The sequence below is a fragment of the Bombus bifarius genome, unplaced genomic scaffold (assembly GCF_011952205.1).
Source record: "Bombus bifarius isolate JDL3187 unplaced genomic scaffold, Bbif_JDL3187 scf7180000007978, whole genome shotgun sequence".
NCBI lineage: Eukaryota > Metazoa > Arthropoda > Insecta > Hymenoptera > Apidae > Bombus > Bombus bifarius.
The window spans coordinates 3,193,340-3,213,022 of NW_022884363.1; the positions used below are offsets into that span (position 1 = coordinate 3,193,340).

At 49.0% G+C, this 19,683-nt stretch overlaps 1 protein-coding gene across 6 annotated transcripts in view; it reads left to right on the plus strand.

Annotated features, from left to right (window-relative positions):
• LOC117204314 (myocardin-related transcription factor B-like) overlaps positions 1-19,683 on the plus strand; it is a 239,380-nt gene that overhangs the window by 200,209 nt on the left and 19,488 nt on the right. Inside the window, exons 1-2 of one of the 6 annotated variants that reach the window (XM_033441569.1) lie at positions 1,079-1,235; positions 7,070-7,535. The exons of the other annotated variants lie outside the window; for them this stretch is intronic. Coding sequence (XP_033297460.1) covers positions 7,445-7,535 — 91 coding nt within the window. The 5' untranslated portion in view covers positions 1,079-1,235; positions 7,070-7,444. Of the gene's footprint in view, positions 1-1,078; positions 1,236-7,069; positions 7,536-19,683 lie in introns of those variants that run through there. 6 annotated transcript variants of the gene reach the window in all.

Here is a 19,683-nt window from a genome sequence, read left to right on the forward strand (position 1 = left end):
CATCGGATGGCGAGAAAAAGGCAGTCGATCCATCCGCGATCACGAAGCATCATCGTGGTGCCGGTTTTGTACGCTTTGGCGGTTCGTTCGGGTCTCGAATCAGAGGAATACGCGTGAATCGCGGCGAAGGTTTCGCGTTTCCACGAGCGCGGAGCGAGAGCAGGGCCTCTCCCTCCGCCGTGGGCTCGGTGTCACGGGCCAGCGGTCGTAATGCGGCCCACACGCGCGCTCCACACTGGCGCGCAAATCGCATAAACACGCGCGCCGACGCATATACGCACGGTGGGGTAGAGACGCTAAGCGACGAAGCGGTCCTACCTCCTGCAGGGGACCGTGTCACGTGGCCCCCAGGCCGTGTAGCAGCACGCAGCGCACGGGCTGTGCTCTCTCGTGAGCGGCGCACACAACACCAGTCAGAGACGAGCCGAGAGACCGGGCGCAGATCGCACTCTCTCCCAGGAAGCGCGTGCTTTCTCCCTCCCTCTCTCCGCCTCTCTCTCTCCTTTTTGTCCCTCTCTGTCCGTCCGTTTGCCACCCGTCTTTCTCTCGCTCTCCCTTTTTCCCCATTTCTATCGCGTGTCGTGCCGCGACACGTCGCGCTCTACCGCGCGACACCAGCCACCGCATCGAGCCACCGATCGATCGACGGATCGCCGATCGATCTCGCCGCATAGCCCACCCCCGCGGCCATCCTCCTCTGGAAGATACTCTTCCTCTTTGCTTGGACAACCGCGAGTGTTTCACCCGCGTCAAGCTGTAGAAGCTGTGTGTCGCGAGTGCGAGTTTCTTCGCCACGTGCGCGCTCGATCGCGCGTTCTAGCGACCCTCGGTGTGTGTATTTATAGTGCGCGAACAGGGTCACCCCGGCGACCGCGCGTGTCACCGTGCCGCGATACCCCGTAGGGTTTCACCGACGAGGAGAGGAAGATTTTTCGTGGGTGACCGAGTAAAACAGAAGAGAGTTTGTTGCACCGGCTGACCGGATTCCCGCGGATCACCAGTGTTTCTGGTTCTTTTGTGAATCCAGCTATATAGAACATCGACCGACGTTCATGTCTCGGAAAGAGACTTCTTCTCGAGAGTGGAGTTGTGTCTTGTGCGTGGATGGTGTGTGTCAACGTGTCGATCCAGTCGCCTGTCTTGTCACCGCCGCACCCGCACCTCGATCAACGAGGCCTCGCCTAACATGCTCGACCGCCGACGCTCCGGCTGCTCTTCGCGGACGAAACTGAATGGTGCGCATCCTGTCGTTATCTCGTCGATAGTCTGCTCTTCTGCGTCGTCTGTGCCTCTGCAGGAGTTGCATCGTGCTAGTGTGTTCGACTCACCTAATCGCAGTGATTTCTCAAACGAGAGAAGAAGTACTTTGCACGCTTTTACGCAAAAGCGAAGGAGTAAAATCATTTGATAATACGATAGCCGCGTACGTTTCGAACGAAGATATCTCAGTGACATACGTCAGCTGATGGCCAAGGCGTCGATGGAAAAATCGTGTCGCGTTCCAGTCGTTTCTTTCCCAAATCGTGTTCTCCCGTTAATCGCGCAACAAATCACCGAGACTCGAAACACCGATAAACCTTTATTAAGACCGTGAAACGTCACGATAAAATCGGACGCGAGACAACGAGCATCGAGTGTCCGTACAGCTGGTCGAACATTTTTACGACGTCGCCTTTCGCAGTAAAAAAACACGTATTAAAGACCACGAGGCTCGTGTAAACTGGTTAAAAGCTCGCGTACGATCGACGTAAGAGCGTGGCAGCCGAGCTGTCACGTCCCGTCGAAATCGCAGATGATTCTTCCCTAACGACAGGCTAATGACCCTCGGATAACGAAAGGGTTCGCGCAGGACTCGCTGCTGATCGTTACTACTTCCGTATCTCGGTGCGAATCCACCTCCAATGTGTGTTTGTTGCCGTCTCGGGCTGTTCCACCTTCGTGTTCACACCTCCGTTCCTATCACCGCCTTTTATTGCTATCTATCGCGTGACGTGTTTCAATGAAACAGAGGCTCGTCCATACCTTCTGTTTGATTAAGTGGATTTTGCGCGACGGCAGTCGAGTGGAGTTCCATCGAATCGTCGAAACCGACAGACGATGTTTACAACGATATTTCGGTCTGATTCGATAGCATCACGCTGAACAACTGCCACTGGAAGGCATCTGTAGTTCTGTTTGGTTCGAACGCGATTTCGAAACGGAACGGTGCCGTTGTTGGTTCGGGCTATTTTCGAGCGTCAAACCGGACGTCTGAAAACGTGTCCGTGGGCATCATCTCGGGAATAAATCGGTCCCGCTAACGAGTGGCCGGACAGAAATTTATGGCACGGCGAATCCCGATGCGGCGGAAGGCAGTTCGATAAATAACCTCGCGAGGGACGCACCGATGACGAGGGGAGGGCCGCGAGGACGAAGATCGAACACGTGGCTTATGCATCTTCTCCGGGCGGTTCTTTCCCCGCGGATCGCTGGCCTTAATGAAGCGATTCCTATCGGTCAGCCAGAATCTGATAATTAAATCAACCAGCGGTCCGCCGCATCGCGTCGGATATTAATTGAATCGTGATCGGATTCGATCTACCTCGTTTCGCAAACACGTCCGTCCTTATGACTCGGCCGTGCCACCACCAGTTTTAACTTTCTGATCGTCCTTCCGATTTCCTCGTCCACCGGCAGGGGGCTTTTAATCCTTTGCCGCCCGGCTTTCGGGAGTTACGCGTTCGCGGCAGCTCGTTTAATTGGCTGGACATCGTTAACGATGTCTCTCGATGGGACTAAGTTTTTGTCACGATTTGCCTTCCACTCGACTTCTCCAACGTTTAACGATGTCGAGCCTCAGCTGTCCCGGTAGTGTTTGCTAGAATGTATCGGTACCCAGCTTATAAAGTAACTCTTTTCTCTTTGGAGACGTACTCGAAGTAGCGAGACCTGTCAGTGTTTCAACGACTGGAATATTCGCTCGATGAGCTGGATCCGGTTTCGTTGAAAACTCGTGTTGGTTGCCGAACACAGTGAGCATTTTGGTTTAGCCGATTCGCTTTCACCGGTCGCGATGATTTTCTCGGGCAGGTGGATCAACCGCGATCGATCTTCAAACGACGTTCTTCAGTTTGATTTCCTATGAATCGCTGTTCCGAAAATTCGTCGTACTTCGCGGAGTTCTGGACGCGACTTTATTGAGTCGTTGTTAGCAGCACGTTTCACTCGGCCACTTTCGTGAAATCGTGAATCCTTGATTGTCAGTTGTCGGCCGATAAGATCGAAACGCACGTCGCATAGGAATCGAGCGATAGCGTCCGATCGGAGAGGTATCGAGAACGGTCGTTGGAAGCGTTTCGTATCCAGCACCGGTCCAACAACGTTTCGAGGAGCCGCGAGAATAAATTCGTACGCGAGAGCCGTAGTGAAAGATCATGAGAAGATCGGCACGATCAGATAAGAATCGACGGTACTCGGGGGCTGATGGGTCCGTGACGATGAAAAGAGTCTTTGGAAATGCGTGTCGAGGCCGAGGCAGCCGCCAGGGAACCTCGTGGGAGGGGCCAAGCGATTCCTCTCCGACATCAGGAGGGTCCGCCGTCCGATTTCTCTTTCGCAACCCCCTTTACTTTTTCTCGAGAAATTCGGCTGACGAGCCGCTTTTATCAGGATCGAGCGCGATCTGCCTCGATAATGTCGATTTCTAAGCGAACGTCGTTATCGCTTACGTCATTTTATATGAAACCCTTGTTTCTATAATTTCCAATGTTTATCCAATTTTATATCACAACGTTATAACGGATTAAACAAGAATTTGTTATTTATACTTGAAAGATCCGCGTCACGCTCGCATAATTCTGAACATACAGATTCTTAAAATCATGCAACCTGCCTTAATTTTCCTTGGTCGTACGAATATCGGAAAGGGGAGGAGTCGATAGACAAGATTCTTTGCGCGAGGATCTACCTCAGCCCACGAGATGATTATAACGCTAATAGTGTGCAGTGTGTTAATGTCGTAACTCGATAAGTCATTAAAGTAACAAATTGCGTTATTAACCCGGCTACGGTTAATTAAACGAGGCGAGGTAAACGGCAGAAAAGCGTCGCGGATTAATGGATCGGATTGCCGAGCCGCCGGTTAATAACGATGTCCGGTTGAATATCGTGATAAGTAGGTTGAAAATCGAGACGAAACGATTCGCCGTGTCGCGATCGTGCGTTAACGAACGAACGTATACGCCAGTGTCCCGTTCTCGATCCTCCATCCCGGGGTTATAACAGTGATTACGGTAATCACGTGGCGCACGCTCGATCCACGGCACCAGTAATCTGGTAGAAGTGATTGGCATTGCGTAATCGACCGCGATAACGCGATAATGTTGGTTAATAGCGCGCTGGCCGCGGTAATACGCGCAAACTGATACTTAAGGGAACGTTAACGCGACCGTAGAGCTGCGGCTGCGAATTGGGAGAAACGTGGAATCGGATCGTGCTAAGTATACGTTGGGAAATTGTTGCGATAATAGGCTGAGTCTGGAGGAAACAAGGCATCAAGAAGCTGATATTACGTATCAATTAGTGTAGGAAGCGAATACATCGTCGTTTTCGGTGCTGTAGAACAAGAAATCGATGAAATAAACCAGAGATTATCGAAAACTTTCGAAACTATTAACATACAAATGGCATAAAATATACGAGCGCCTTGTGGGTGCACGCGACAACAAACTCCAAATCAAAATTCGTCGAAACAGGTAAACATGAAACGTCGACAGATCTTGCAAAAAGTTACGAAACCTTTGATGTAGAATTCGCATAAAGACGACGAACGATCGAACGTAAACGCGAAAATATGCGACTCTGGTGGGCGACGACGAAGCTCTCGGATAATTAAAAATGTACATAATATTCGGGGAGAGGGGAAGAAAATCGCGTGATTACGTGGGCGCTTATTTAGTGCGCGTGACCGCTCGTATCTCCGCGTGATCGCGCTCAGGCTTCAATAATTTCGGTGTTAATTAAACGTCGGTGCGTGGGTGCGCGGCGAACGCACGTCGAGAACGTTCCAGTGTGTTTTGTCAACTTTCACTGTCGCTTTCAGCCTTCTCGTGCGCGCCGCGTTTTAATACTCTCCCGATGATGGTTATTAAGCCCTGTCGACGAAAAGCAACGTCCGGTGGCGAAACTTTTGTCACGTCTTCGCCGTCGCCGCCACTACTGCCGCACGCATACTGCGATTGCGCGCCGCGTGGCGCATCGCTTTGCGGGCATCGATGTCTCCGGACACCGCGTCGGGTGTTAATCGACCAGGAAAGAGTGCATTAACTTTCCTTCTTTTTATTCGCAATTTACTTTTATAGTTGAAATTATGTTCGCATAGATGTCGTAGGGACATTGAATACGTTTCGAGAAATATAAGGTGTTAATTATGTGCGAGACTGATAAATCGATTCGTTGGTAATAGCGCGTAATGTCTTACACGAGCATCTACGAGGTAGGGACTGTTTACGTTTTCCATATAGGATAATTGATTGTCGTCGAGCTCTGACTATAAACGCGGTACTTCAAGGTGGCAAGTTCTAGTCGTATTTTATCTTAATGGTACCGTTTATCGTTCTCGTAAATTACCGATTTAATTATACGATAGCTTCTTCGATATAACGTTTTCAAGATCGATCGATTTTCGACCAAAATTTCGCGTAAACATGGTGAAATCAGCGATTCGCGAGGAAAGCACCGCGAGGATTTTCCATGCGAGCGCCGACATTTTTTACCTTGCTTTCACTCCCCATGATTTTTCTGAATAGGCAGCCGCCGGGCAAGCGTATCTCTCACGTTTTCGAAAGTTCCATGAAGCGCCTCCAACCAGCCGTTTCCCGGCCCGTCGATAATTCACCGTAATTTCGCGGTGTGCAGCGGCGAAACGCCGCCCACGCGTCCAACTGACCCGAGCCAGAAACCAGATGGAAAAAGAAAGATGAAAAAACGAGAAGACAAGCGAACAAGAGCGGAGGCAAAAAGAAAAAGAAGAAACGGAGCTGCCACCCTGAACTCTATTAATTTGAGACGATTAGGCCAGCTGATTCTTGCCCGCCGCTAATTGCCCGCGCGCAGACCAAGGGCCAGAGATCGGGGATTAATTAAATTGAATTAAGCTTAATTAGCCGTGACCACTTGGACCGTGGTAGCGAGGTCGAGAATGCGAGCCAAGGACGCTTCACGGGATGGATGAGACGGAAAGATTTCGATGGACCGAAACGCTACCACGCCTGTCTCTCCTAATCGTCTCTCGGGTATTTCGCTCTTTCATCCTCCTCGTTTTTCTTTGCTCGTTCGTAGTTGACTGTGACAAGCCATGTCGGGGTATGTCATCGACTGGGAAAACGATTTTTCAATCGTTTCTGTCCCCAGTCGATTAACTTTGATTCCGTAGCTGTCACATATCAAATTATAGGTAGTAATTTCTGTTTAATGGGCGGAGCCTACTCGATCCACCGCAATTTTATTGTTCGCGCGGTGAGCGAGCTTACGCGACGCGATTCGTCATCACCGCGTCGATTAGGCGTAGTTATTAGCGAACCGCTTAGTCGAGAGGATCGCGCGAAACGCGACAGTCGCGCGCGGATAACCAGAGATACAGAGGTGAAATCAATTCTCGTGTACGTGCGCGCAACGGGCGAAGAGAAAACGCGCGTGAAATTCAAACCGAACGCCACGTCGCGCTGCAATTAAGAGGAAGCCGGGAGAAAGTGTTATATCACAACGACCGATTGTTTAAATGTTGACGATTAATTAAGCGACCGGCGTTTAAAAATGTAACCGCGTGCACACGCACTTCGTAAAAGTATCGAGGAACAAGCATTCCAGTAGAGGCAACGACGAAGACGAAGAAAAGAGCAGATTACGAGTCCGCCGAGTACTGCGAATTTAAAATCCCCGAAGAAAATTATTTGCAAGTTTAATCCGTGTAACATTTTTATACCCAGTGTTTGAGGATTTCGAAATAACAGCAGTACTCGGACAAAAAGTGTCGATCGTCGACGAGACTCGTCTCGTCGGGCGAATCGATTTTCAAAGTCGATGCTTACAGGAACCGCCAACTATTGGAGCGTCAAGTATAGTGAAGAGAAGCCATGTGAATTTCCGTCAGCGACATCGTTACCGAGACAAAAGGATTCTATCTAGTCAGTGTCCGTGGATAATCAGATCAGTTGTGATAATATGTGAAACTTAGTGCTTGAGTGTTGGAATTATTGGTACGAAGATTCCGGTCTGTGACAGTGCTAAGTCGAAGGAAACACAAACCAACGATCGCGCCTCGATGACCAGAAGACTTATCAGTGAAATTTCGAACGCATAGTAATATAAACATACACACGCGCGCGCGCGCGTGCGCGTAGTATATATTCGTACGTATAGGACAGAAAGAAGAAAGAGTTTATTTATTAAAAAATATCCATCAATCATGGTTACCTTGGACACGGAGCAGAAGCTCGAGAGGCAACATTGCGTGCGTCGCATGTGTGCCATTTGCAGACGCATCAAGCGCGACAAAGGTAACGTTTCACTAGATTTTTTCTTTAAAATAGAAAGAAAGAAATAGGTATTACGTTTATTACGTTATTCTCATATGATCGTAAAAGTTTCCACTTTTAAAACCCAACGCGAAAACAGACGTCGAATCTTAACATTCCACGAGAAATTTCATACGGGGTAGCGAAAGAATTAAACTGTTGACTGACAGAACGTTTCGCACAACTCCCGCAACGAAGGAAACGCTCGCCACTTTTTTTCTACCCGACCGTTGTCTTTCCGCGTTGCAATCCCATCCACCTGTCGGTGGTTGCGATAATTGGTGGCGATAGATGCGTTCCTCGGAACGCGTTGCTCCACATGAGTCCCGGTACGTTCGCGGGAAACCGGGGAAAATCAGTACAACGTCCTGGCAAAAAAAAGCTACAATTCACGGTGAATAGAGAACGTCACGGAAATAAGTCATGAATTAGTAGCATAAACGTTCCGCTGCAGATTAACTCTGAGAAACTACTCATAAACGTTCTTAGATCATCGACGCGGAATTGTTATCTACGTATCTCTTCGTATTAACGTTACATACTATACAATTTAATGGTAACTTCTACCGTTCCTGGAACATTGAATTCGTTTCGCATAGATTTGCTCCGAGTGCTGCGTGCAATTTTGCTGCATCGCGTCAAAGTTCCTGGTTAAACCGGACAAGATGGTATCGAGCGCATGGTGACCGGTGTAATTACGAGATGCCAACGGACGTAGCCGAAGTGAGTTGGTAATGAAACGTCTCGAGACAGAGAAGTAACGTGGCCGTTTCAAACCATAATTAGAGTATTTTCGTTCGAGAATGAGGAACGAGAAACAAAGAAGGATTTCGCGCGAGATCGAGCCTGTCGGATTACGCGCGTTTAAAGAGTTACGAATGTATTCCAGACCGATCCGAAACTGGTTCGCTCCGGTTCCCTGTGGCCGGGCGTCCTCGTTGTTTTATGCAAATCGCTCGTTAGTCGAAACACCTGAAATTCCTGTGTAGGATGCGTACATTGTCCCGAAGCGTGCCCCATGGATTATTCATTTTCCTCGCGTTCAGCCGTCATCTCCAAGTTCCTCGACGAAGAAAATCCGCGGAATAGGATCCGTTGTTGATAATTAGGAATCTTCTTTCCACGGTCCTCCTTCCAGTTTGTAGTTTCGACTCTTCTTCCGCGAAAATCTGACACGTTAGATCGAAGAGCAGGTTCGTTTGCGAACGCATACTCGAAGAGGAGGGTGATTTCGCGACGTATCGCAAGCGATTATCTCGTCGGCGCAATTGAAAGATGGCGGCCCGACCTTCGACGTAAAATTAGACTCGTCCGTACGTAAATCACCGAACACCTACGTGAATATTCAAATGTCGTGCTTTTATGCAGTTTCGGATCGATCGAGTGTGATGCAATTTTGTTGCTCTCTGCATCTTCCACTCTGAATATTCGCTGATTCGATCGTGCCGTATGACACAGTTAAGAGACACCGGAGGACACGGACAACGTTTCGATCTAACGATTTTTAACCAGTTGTTCGTGAAATGTCATTGAGAAACACGACGTTCCGGTTTGTAAAAGGGTCATTCATTGTAGTATCTCGTGCGAGAATTATGAATAGTCGACGACTTGACGTGGATGACACGATTCCGAAGAAAACTGCGTCGCAATAGCCGGATCGGTAGCGCCGATTTCATCAACGAAGCGCATCGTAGGTTGTCACGGCCCACGCGTGCCCTTCGTTCATTCACCAGCGCTTCCTCGCGTCTATCGCAATTACGTTTGCTGTGAAACGAGTCGAAGAAGAGCACGAGCCACGTCTCTGGAGTGGGAGAACTCGACAGAAACGTCCAAACTCGAAACTAACGTGAAGCGTATCAGACGACGACACGCGTCGCGTTGCTCGACCCTCGATCACGAAGCTACACTTCGAACTTTGGAATAAATTAGAATACCAAAGACCAGAGGCGCGCTCCACCGAGAAAGGGTGATTTCGCAATCGCATAACCCGGTGAATGGGTCGCGATTTCATTCATCCATCGCATCGGCTGGAAGCGTTAGGAGCACGCGAGCACCTCACCAGCAACCTTGCTCTATGCCTAGGCAGTTATGGCAGGCGTGACTAGGCCGGAGGTTCCGATTATGATAAAGCGCGTGGGCTCGCCCACGCTCGCCCTTCGCTCGTTCATTCATAAATTCAGCTCTCACCGCGTGCCGCGAGCGCGAGCGAACCGGAGAGAAAGCTGAACGGTAGAAAGAGAGAAGCCGAGTCGCCGTCTACACGACACGCGCGCGTCTTTCGTTGCCTCTCGCGTTCCACCTTCTTGCCTCGCGACGAAGCCGCTTGTCCGCGGATCGTCCGCTCCTTTCGACAACCTCCCCGGTGTTTCTTTCCTCGACCACGTTATACCGTCGACCTTGTAACGTCGTGTCTGACTAAAAGGGTGAGATTCTATAAGTTCGAATCGTACAAGTTGTCTCGTTCGATGTTCGAACTTATTTCTTGAGTGGATAGTTGTTGATCTTCGTATGGACGCGTACATGTATCCAACGATAACAGGATCGAATATATCCGTATCCGTCGACGAAGAAGCTGCACGTCGGTAGCCGACGTTGATGAGAAAAACGAATGGAAAGTAATCGCTCGGACCTCACGCGGCGTGTTTGTACTAGCGACTCCTCTTCCATCTCGCATCCCGCACAATGAAGACGCCATAATTATTACCATTATTATACTCATTCGACAGCGTGTCGGCACGTCGTTTCAACTTACCTCTCGTTCAAACATCAACGCCGCAAGAGAACGAGTACAAATAAACCTCAAGAAAAAGGGATACTTCCCTTGGAGGTGGAAGAGTCGTCACGTTCGTGAATCCTACCGTCGATCCGCTCGATTTCTCGGCTAATAAGAGATCATTATCTCAATGGTCGGCTAATAAACGTCAGCTGGGTGTCGCGTAGACCGCAACGCGTGATATAACGAGCTCGCGTCCCAGCATCACCGGTGTTACGCGGTCTTATCTCGCGAATTCCCTCGCGTAGTCGACAACCGCGTTCGAGTTGGCGCTCGCGTGTGCGCTGGTCTACACATCGACGAGGCCGCGGCGTGTGGTATCACCTCGAGAGCTCGCAAAGCCGCCGGCAGGTTTCCAAAGCGGTCTCGGAATCGGCGGATGATTATGCGGACCGGTCTATTTCTAGAAGCACCGAGTCGACGGACATACTAATTATTTTTTACCGGCTCGTTACCACTCGTCTTTGGCAACCGAGCAATGGCACCGGCCCCGACTCGCGAGGGAGAGAGGATAATAGAAGGGGTAAAGGACGTCGAGCGAGCGGCAAGGAACACCGGATTCGCGATATCCACCGCCAACCGGGTCTCCGACAAAAGAGAGAAACTAAGAGATTCGAGGGACATGGAGAATGTTCGCGATGGCTTTGTGTCGAAGTATAGCAATCGAGGCGTTCCAGGCGAGAGGAACGTCGAGTTAAATACAAATAATCGAAGATCGCGTTCGGCAGAATTAGTAGAAATTATCAATTCGGAAAAAAACCGTACGATAAGCGTTACGTATGATCAGCCGTAAGATAATTATTCCCAACGTTCTACGATAACAATTTCGCCAGAAATGCAAGACGAAAGAAGCATCGACGTGAATTTGATATCAGAGTGAGAAGGCAACAACTCCCATTCCCATGACTGTTACGCGGACAGACCTCGCGTCCTTCGAGCCTGCTGAATCCGACAAACTCGCTAACACAGCTCCGTTTTTCACCATTTTCGCCGTTCACTCCCAAACCGTCTCAGCCTTCCTACGATGTCCGATCAGTTGGAAAAGAGAGACGGCGGTGATCGAGAGACACCCGTCACCGCGAACGGGAGTTCTCTACGAGAGAAACAGAGAGCCGGATCGCGCGAAAAACAGACGGGAAAGAAGCGAAGAAAATAAGCAACGGGGGGCGTCGTACAGCTGGGAGGGAGGGGGAGAGAAAGAGAGAGGGCAGAGAGGAACAATTGACATTCTACGCGCACGTTCGATCGAGTCGACTCGCGACGACGGGGTCGAGGAGAAGAGGAAAAGGGTCCACGAAGAAGGGGTGCCTGTTGTGGATGGCTGTGGCCGACGGCGGTGGTGGTGACGGTGGTGAAGGGAGTGGGACCCAGAGGGGGGTAGATGCACGGTGGCATGCACCTGTGCATTGCCGCCATATACGACTCGAAGTTATGGCGTTTTTCTCAACGCTACCGGCGAGGATGTGTGCTCGTACGTATACGATCGTATCTTAACCGGCGAAACCAACTCCATTTCTGGACGGCCGGCCGCAAACTACGCCTGTAAGCTCGCGAGACTCCGGGCTACGCCGTGAGGTAAATTAATTGTCCGCGAAGGTGTGCTCGACGCGGTGGCACGATGGACGAGAGACGAGGTGCGGCCACCGGGGCGGAGACAGTCGAAACTGCCGGTCGAAGAAAACACTAGAGAGAGAAAGAGAGAGAGTGAGAGAGTGAAAAAGAGACGGAGAGGGGCGAAGGAAAAAAAAGGAAACGCGGGTAACGACGGAGTCTGCCTCCTTTATGTTTATTAGACACGCCAGCTTGCCCACGCGGCTCACTGCCAACGCCGTTTTTCTATCCCGGTCGCGCAACACTGACCGGCCGGGTGTCGTTTTCGTGCCGACGCCTTGCTTTTACATTGTCTCGATTCACCGTGGAAATCGGGTTCTTATCGTCTGTCGAATTTCAGACATCACTGCAAAAATCGATTATCAATTTATACAATTATTTGATTTTTTCCGAGAAAAATTTCTCAAAGAGACGAAGATCGTTGTAGAAACGGTTGTATCGTTGCAAAGATATACAAAGCGTTATAAAATCGAGCGGAACGTCGACGAGACGCTACGTTTACTACGACATTACGCGTAGTACGCGAGCAGCAGCGTTCAGTGAAAAAAGACGACGAACGTCAAACTGAACACCGAACCGTTCCGGAAAAAACTCCTGTCATTCGATAGAAATCGACGGTTCAGAATACCTAGTACCCCTTCGAAAGGTATCGATATATCGACTCCTTGAGACTTGTTCTCCACACCTATTTTATTAGAATAGAAGTTGACTTATCGTTACAGAGACCAAGAGAGAGAAGATAGAAAGAAAAATCCTATAAATCAACGACTGCCTATAAAGCTCAAACTTGTTAAAACGATGTCGCGGTGGGGCTGGATGCCACGTGTCCGCGGCAAGGGAAGATCGGCCGTGTCAGCGACGACGCGGCGAACGCGCCTACCTGGCGTGTGCCTCTTCCCGATGCGGCGCGACCTGCGCGCTTGTGGGTGTAACCAGTTTCCGTGGGCTTAGCTGTCAAACCCACGTGGGCCGCCCACGCTGGCCAGATATATTACCGCGCTGCGAGAGAAAGAAGACGAGGAGATGCGAGGACGCGGGGCAGAGGGATCGTGGAACGGAGAGAAGGACGAGAAGGAGGGAACAGCCGACAGGGAAGAGGCGAGAGAAATCGTTTCTTCGCGTGTGTCGCAAGGGAAAACGGCCTGGACGCGATAAAGCTGCGTAATTAACGTCCAACTGTGGGATTTTGGCTTGGCGAAATGCTTGTGATGTTGCGTTGCACCCGGATTTCTGACGAAAAGCTAAGAGGAAAGGAGAAGGGAAAACGAAGGCAAAATAGAAATTGCGCGATAACAGAAGAAGGCAAGAAGTGAAAGAGGCGGAAAGTACGACGATTCATTGGAAAATACAATATGCGTAAGTTGTGTATTCTTGGTGGAGACGCCGAAGAGGCTGACGAGAGTCAACAGAGATAACAGAAAGAAGACAAAATGAAAGAAGAAGAAAGAAAAACGATGCGGCGGGAACGTGAGGAGAGACGCTTCTGAAGCGAGAGACGCGGCTTGCGACACAGGAAACAGTTTCACCTGGAGGGATGGCAGCCAGCATCCACGTTGTTGCTGTACGAGCTACGGAGAGGAGGAGAAGAGAGCGAGGTTAAGTAGGCACGTGGGTGTACGGGATGCATACAAAGGCGCTTTTATGAAGCGTGTTTTCCTCAGCTTCGATGGAAGCCTTTCTGTACAATTAAAGGAACCACTCGACTGCGTTTCGCGTTACCGCATGTTGCATAAACCGAAAACTTCTTTGGGTTTTTTTTCACAACGATGATTCAGAGACGATACGCAACGAGAAGAATCACGCGCAATGGCAATCGTCTTAATGCCAAAATCCCGATCGAAGTAAACAGCATCGTTCCCATTTTCACAGAGATGATTCACTCGTGTAGGGTGAAGGATAAAAACGTAAACTTGGTTTTCGTCGCCTCTGATCGCGCGTATATTTTAGCGTCCGTATTGTGTTTCCCCTATAATATACCTGTCGTTTTTACGGTGTTTTTCCAACTCGATGTTCGCTCTAAGAATAAAACGCCTCATTAAGCGGTGCGCGCGGTCGTGTTCGAGAATCAGACGCAACCGAGACACTCCGAACCTCGGGGGTTATTTTCGATGCCCGGACACTCTTGGAAAACATCGGCCATTCTGGAATATTCGTACTTCGTTCGCTATACACGAATGTGACAGTTGCTGGCATTGACGGCGCGCATCAATGGAATCTTTCGTTCCCCTGGTGGAAACTGCAAACTACCTAGGTGGAACGCAACGATTTAACGGTTACGAAAAAGCAGCAGGCGGAAGAGGTCTTGCGGTATTCGAGAAAGATAATCGGCTAATTACCAAAGTGAAAACGTCTGGCTGGCTCGCAAGCCAGCATTTGTTCGCGTCCCGCGTAACATATAGCTACACGAGACGCTTTCCGTCGATTCGTTTCGCGTGACTCGTCGATTAATATGCGTTCAGGCCAACTTTCGCCCGTGAACAGCCCCGTATGCATGAACACACGAACACGTCGGCACGTTAATGGCAGGTGCGTGCTGCGTAAAAACGTTGATTTACCGGCACGATAGTAAACTAACGACAATACGTTTGAAACAATGCCAATGAGCCGAACACCGGCGTCGACCGGTTTACACATGTAGTAATTACCATAACACAGGTAACCAGAGTTTGCTCTGTCTACCAGAGATTATTCGGACTCTCTTAGACGATCCTCCACGAACATCCCACGAAGCGGATCGTTATTTCGATTTAATGGGGCATTAAGATCGGTCGTTCATAAGCCATGGGTTGCGAGCGTCGAACGAATTCTTCGTGGGTGACGATGTTAGCAATTTGGTTGACATCGCGATAGAATTAGAACGTGTTTATCGTCCCATTTTTTACATCGACGAGCGGAAAAGAATTCGAGGAACCAGATACACGGACATTGAACCGTAGCTTTCCGCAACGAGTATCTAATAAAAGACAGCGACAGCTTGCGAGGAAATTACGTTTTAACCTGGTTCGACCGAAATTTTACGTTACAACGTCGCTCACGCGCGACGCATTAAACTCTCGGAAAGCAGTGGCTACAAAGCGACCAATTACCGGCGATCATTTGTAAACGGACGCATAAACGTCAGCCGGCCATCGTCTGCGTGCGTGCGTACTTCTGGAAAAAGTGCGACGTCTTAATCCGTTGTTCCACCACGGGGCAATTAAGGGTGTCGGATCAAGAGCACCCAATGATCCCACCAGTGGCGCGCCATTTTCGAGAATCCATGCTCGTCGTACGAGTCATCGCCGCGGCGTCTGCCGCTCGTAAATTCTCCCCGAAATTCTGAAATATCACGATCCCTCGGTATATCCTTTCTTTTTCTTCCTTCGCTCTTCGTTTTTTCTTTCTCCGATGCATCGACTTTCTCTGTCTCTCTACTCCAGAACCTTTTTCCTTGGTTGCACGCACTCTCGCGCAGCCTCCTCCAGTATTTTTAATCCCTCGCCTCGGTTTCTTTCCGCTCCTCCGACGACCCACAGGACGTTGCACCACACGCGTGCGTGCACGCACGTATGTATATCGGACGCGACGCATGCCGAACGCGGCTGCACGCCACCACACGAGACAGAGTAACACACGAGTTCGTGTGTCCGATGGCTGATCCTCGGCTGTGCCTATCCTCTTCCCACTGGAAACGGGGTTAACAACACCGAAATCTATTTATTTACCGGGATAAATCACCGGGAGCTTTACGAGTGAGCGTATATTACGCAAATCGTAGCGTTATATCAATCGGCGGGTGTCCTCCTCCTCCTCTCCCTTTGCCCCGTTCCTGCCACGCACCTATTGCCAGACTACTCGTTGCTTTCCACTCGACCGCTGTCGTTGCCACTTCTTCTTCTTCGTCGTCGTCGTCTTCTTCTTCTTCTTACGCTTCATTCCTGCTTCTTTCGCGCACGGTTTCGACCAGTGCGTTTTTTGCCTCTTTTCTTCGCAGGAAGTCGCGATGTTTTGCGATCGTCCAACTTCACGCCTCCTTCCCTGCCCCCCTCCTTCCTTACTTCTTTCGAAGTAAGAGACACACGCGTCCGCGACGCGCAATGCCACGTTTAATTAACCCTTCATCGTTGTGACAATTTCGTTCAGGGTGACGCATTTATGGCACGAGAATTGATACTTTTCCGACAGCCACTCGTTCGACGAAATCTTGTTTTTCCTAGTCCAGCGCGGTAAGAGTGTCTCGGTTTTTGCGTGGGTCGCTCGTAACATTCGTAACCAGCGAACAGAGAACGAACGAGTCTCGCAATATTCCAAGTTGCAGTCCGTTTCCTAGGTTAAAGAGAGATGCTTCGTACGAAAAGGCTCGATTAACGTGTATCTACCGAAACGAAGGAAACACAGTTGTGTAACATTCAACGTTATAAAACGCAGAGAAATATTTACATATCTCTGTGCGTTTTTTCAATAATTCGCGGTACATGCACACATGCTAACGAAGTTTTTCGATTAAAATCTACAGAACCGAGTAATGCAACTTAAGACCTGAATCGCTATAAACTCGGTTTGTCAAGTTCTGCGTACTGAAAAACGAGAAAGAAGGTATATATACATATAATCGCCGAATCTACCCTCCGGTACGGAATCACCAGAGTCGAAGCATTTCCTCGGGCCGTTCGCGTAAGGCATAAACGCTTCCCATTTAGCTCACGGGCCCGGGCCACCAGGGTGGAACGCGACGACAAAAAAACCGTGGATGGTGAAACGGTATGAGAGTTTCCCTGGTGCACCGGGGAAAGAAACGCGAAGGAATTCGCCAAGCTGGCGAGACCAGGCAGAAGGAGAAGCGTTACGAAAGACAAGTGCGTACATCGATTAGAAGGCGTATCCAGTAGGCGGAGCGTGCTAACGCCGTGTTAAAGCTCGCGTACCGCTAATGTACACAAGGTTGTGTGCAGCTCGCCTATAAAAGCGATTCACGCTCTCGCGATCGTGCACACTGCTATCTCGCGAGGAATTGGCGACGATCGATAGTTGCGCGATTCACTTTGTTTATCAGAGTCGTCCTGATTAATCTACGATTACGATGGACGTCTGTCCTAAATTATGAATGCACGTATTTCGGTCTTCAGATGTTTCATTCCTCGGAACACACATCCCCTGTAATCGTAACGTTGTATCGACGAATGACGATAAGATCGATCGCCACTCAAAGCGCAATCGTGTTATCGCACGAAGGGAAAAGGAACGTCGAAAGGGTCGTACATTGTTGTAAAACACGCGTCGAGGAACGTTTATCCCTGAAGAATTTGATTGGTGGCTGGGTGTCCTCGCGAGGACTCGTTTCAGATAAGAAGATTCCCCTCTGAAAGATGATTTACCGTCGCTACAGCTTGTTTTTGACCTGGGAATGTGTTTTCCCGAGATTACCGCGAATTACGGTTTCGCCGTATGGTTTGCGATTGTTTGCTATTGTTTCCTTCAGAATTGTAGTAGAGTCATGGTTATTGAGGATTCGCAGGAAGAACGATCTATTATAGGAAAGGTACGGGGAAGTCGAGCAACTCGATGTCTTCGAAGCATCATCAATTCTCGTGCCATCGATTCAGATAGCCGACGGTGAAACGGTTGAGCATAACCGGCCGCGGTACCGTGTTATTTATTATCGTTCGTAAGGGAGACGTCTCTTCCTTGATACCGTTCAACGGATGAAGGTTGTACGCGATAGTGAAATGAAAAGCGGTGAATAAACGCTGAGACGTTTTGGAATATCGAGACGTGTCTGCGATGGTTTCCTGGAGTTTGATTTTCAACCTGAAGAGATAAATTATCGATATTCGAAGATATCAGGACTGCCTTTCGAATTTAACTGAATTTTCGACTCGAACTTTTTATTGCGCACAGAAACCAACAACTCGGTTGACGCAAGCACGTGCGCGCGTTCTCCGGCCAGCTGTGCGTCCAACCGGCCGCAGACAATGGCGGGAAATGCGTCGCTGAAAAATTCAGCCGGCCACCGATAAATTCGCGACGCGTCGCCTCGAATTTTAATTAGTCTACTCGTGACGCTAAACCGTTCTCGATACGACGATTCGTGGAACTTTCTCCAAACGAAGTATTTATCGTTTTATCAGGCAGCGTATTTTTGCAATTTCGAAACACGTGAAAGTATTCGAAATCACCGTGTACAACGACGTTCGTTACGTCGTGCGTTGATACTTGCCTTGTTCGTTGGCTTGTACCTTTGATACGTTACGGTGGTGTAGCTGTCTGGTGTCGGCTCGATTAATCGTGGCTTAGAAAAACAAGGGATATGCGTAATTGGCTTCAAAAGCGTTCACCTGTTCCGATGCGCGTGCGCGGGATACCATTCGACGAGGCGATTATTTTCTAAACAAACGTCTCTGTTTTTATTCTCGTCCCTCATTGCCGCATAAATCATATTCCGTCCGTGGGTTAGAGGAGAGCAGGCTCGAGCAGTCAATTTCTTCGGAGGCGTCTCATTTTTTCTCGCTACGCTTGTGACTTCATCGGGAAACTTCCTCGGGCGTGTACGCGCGTGCTTGAAAATTATTTCTTATTTCTCTCTTTGCTTTTTTTAGATCTTAAAGTTATTCGATTATAGCCATCCTTCTTTTTACGCGGCTGCTGGTTGTCTAAGAAAACAGGGCGTCCGTTACCGGCGGCGAATAAATCAAAACTCGCTCGAACGATTCTCCTGCATTCTGCCGAAGAATTATTTTTGTTTTGCGACGCATCGAGATATGGCCGATTTAACGAACGGCTTAGGAGGAAACGAGGCTTTTAAAAAAACATCTAGTCAAATTCATTCCGACGCTCTTTGGATTTGGAAATAGATTGTTTTCGCGTGGTTTATTCGCGACTTGTAGTGTGAGAAAAAAGATCCACTTCGCCATTGAGACGACCGTGAGACAAAACACTCAGAACTTTGTCGTTCGAACGATTAATTGGTCGCTTTATGGTCCTTTGGCAAACTCTGGACGTTTATTTTTTTTTCTTTTTTTTTTTATATTTCGAAAACAGGCGGAACAAGACGAATAACGTTGAAATTTTTATTTTAGAAAAGGACAAGTTTAAGAAGAAAGACGTTAAGAAATATAATTGTTTAAGATCTGTTCGATGAATAGCGCGTAGAGGATTGGGACATTTCCTGTTTCGAATAATCTCTGGAGACGAAACTAAGTCGGCTTTCTAAATCGTCTTCTGTCGAGGCGCACTGGTAAACGAGCATGGTCTATTTTACGGCTAGGAATAGTCGAAACGCGACAACGAGTGGAGACAGATGAGGAAGAACTGTGAAATGCGAAAGGACGAGAAACGGTGGATAGAAGAAACTATGTCGAGAGAAGGGACAAGAGTTCTGTGCCGTGATCTCCGGGCCTAGTGGCTTTATTTATACCCAAAGCTGCCGTATTATTGGATCACCCCCGCGATTCTGGCCAACTTATGCGTATCTTATGCCGCTCACGTGCTCCTCTTTTCGAATCCTCGATGGCCGCCCGACTTCCGTCATGCTGTCTCGAAACGCGTAACCTCCTTCGATATGTCGCATAATAATTTCCAATTTTACTATTCTCCTGTGTAACTCTACTGATTGAAAAGTCAAGCTTTAAAATTAGAAATTTCACACCACTAAATTCATCTGTCGTCTCATCCGCCTTTTCTTCGACGATTTTTTTCTTCGCGTCGACCTCTTAATGGCTTCGACGTAAACGCAAAATAACACGTTATGAAATCGTGATTAATGCACAT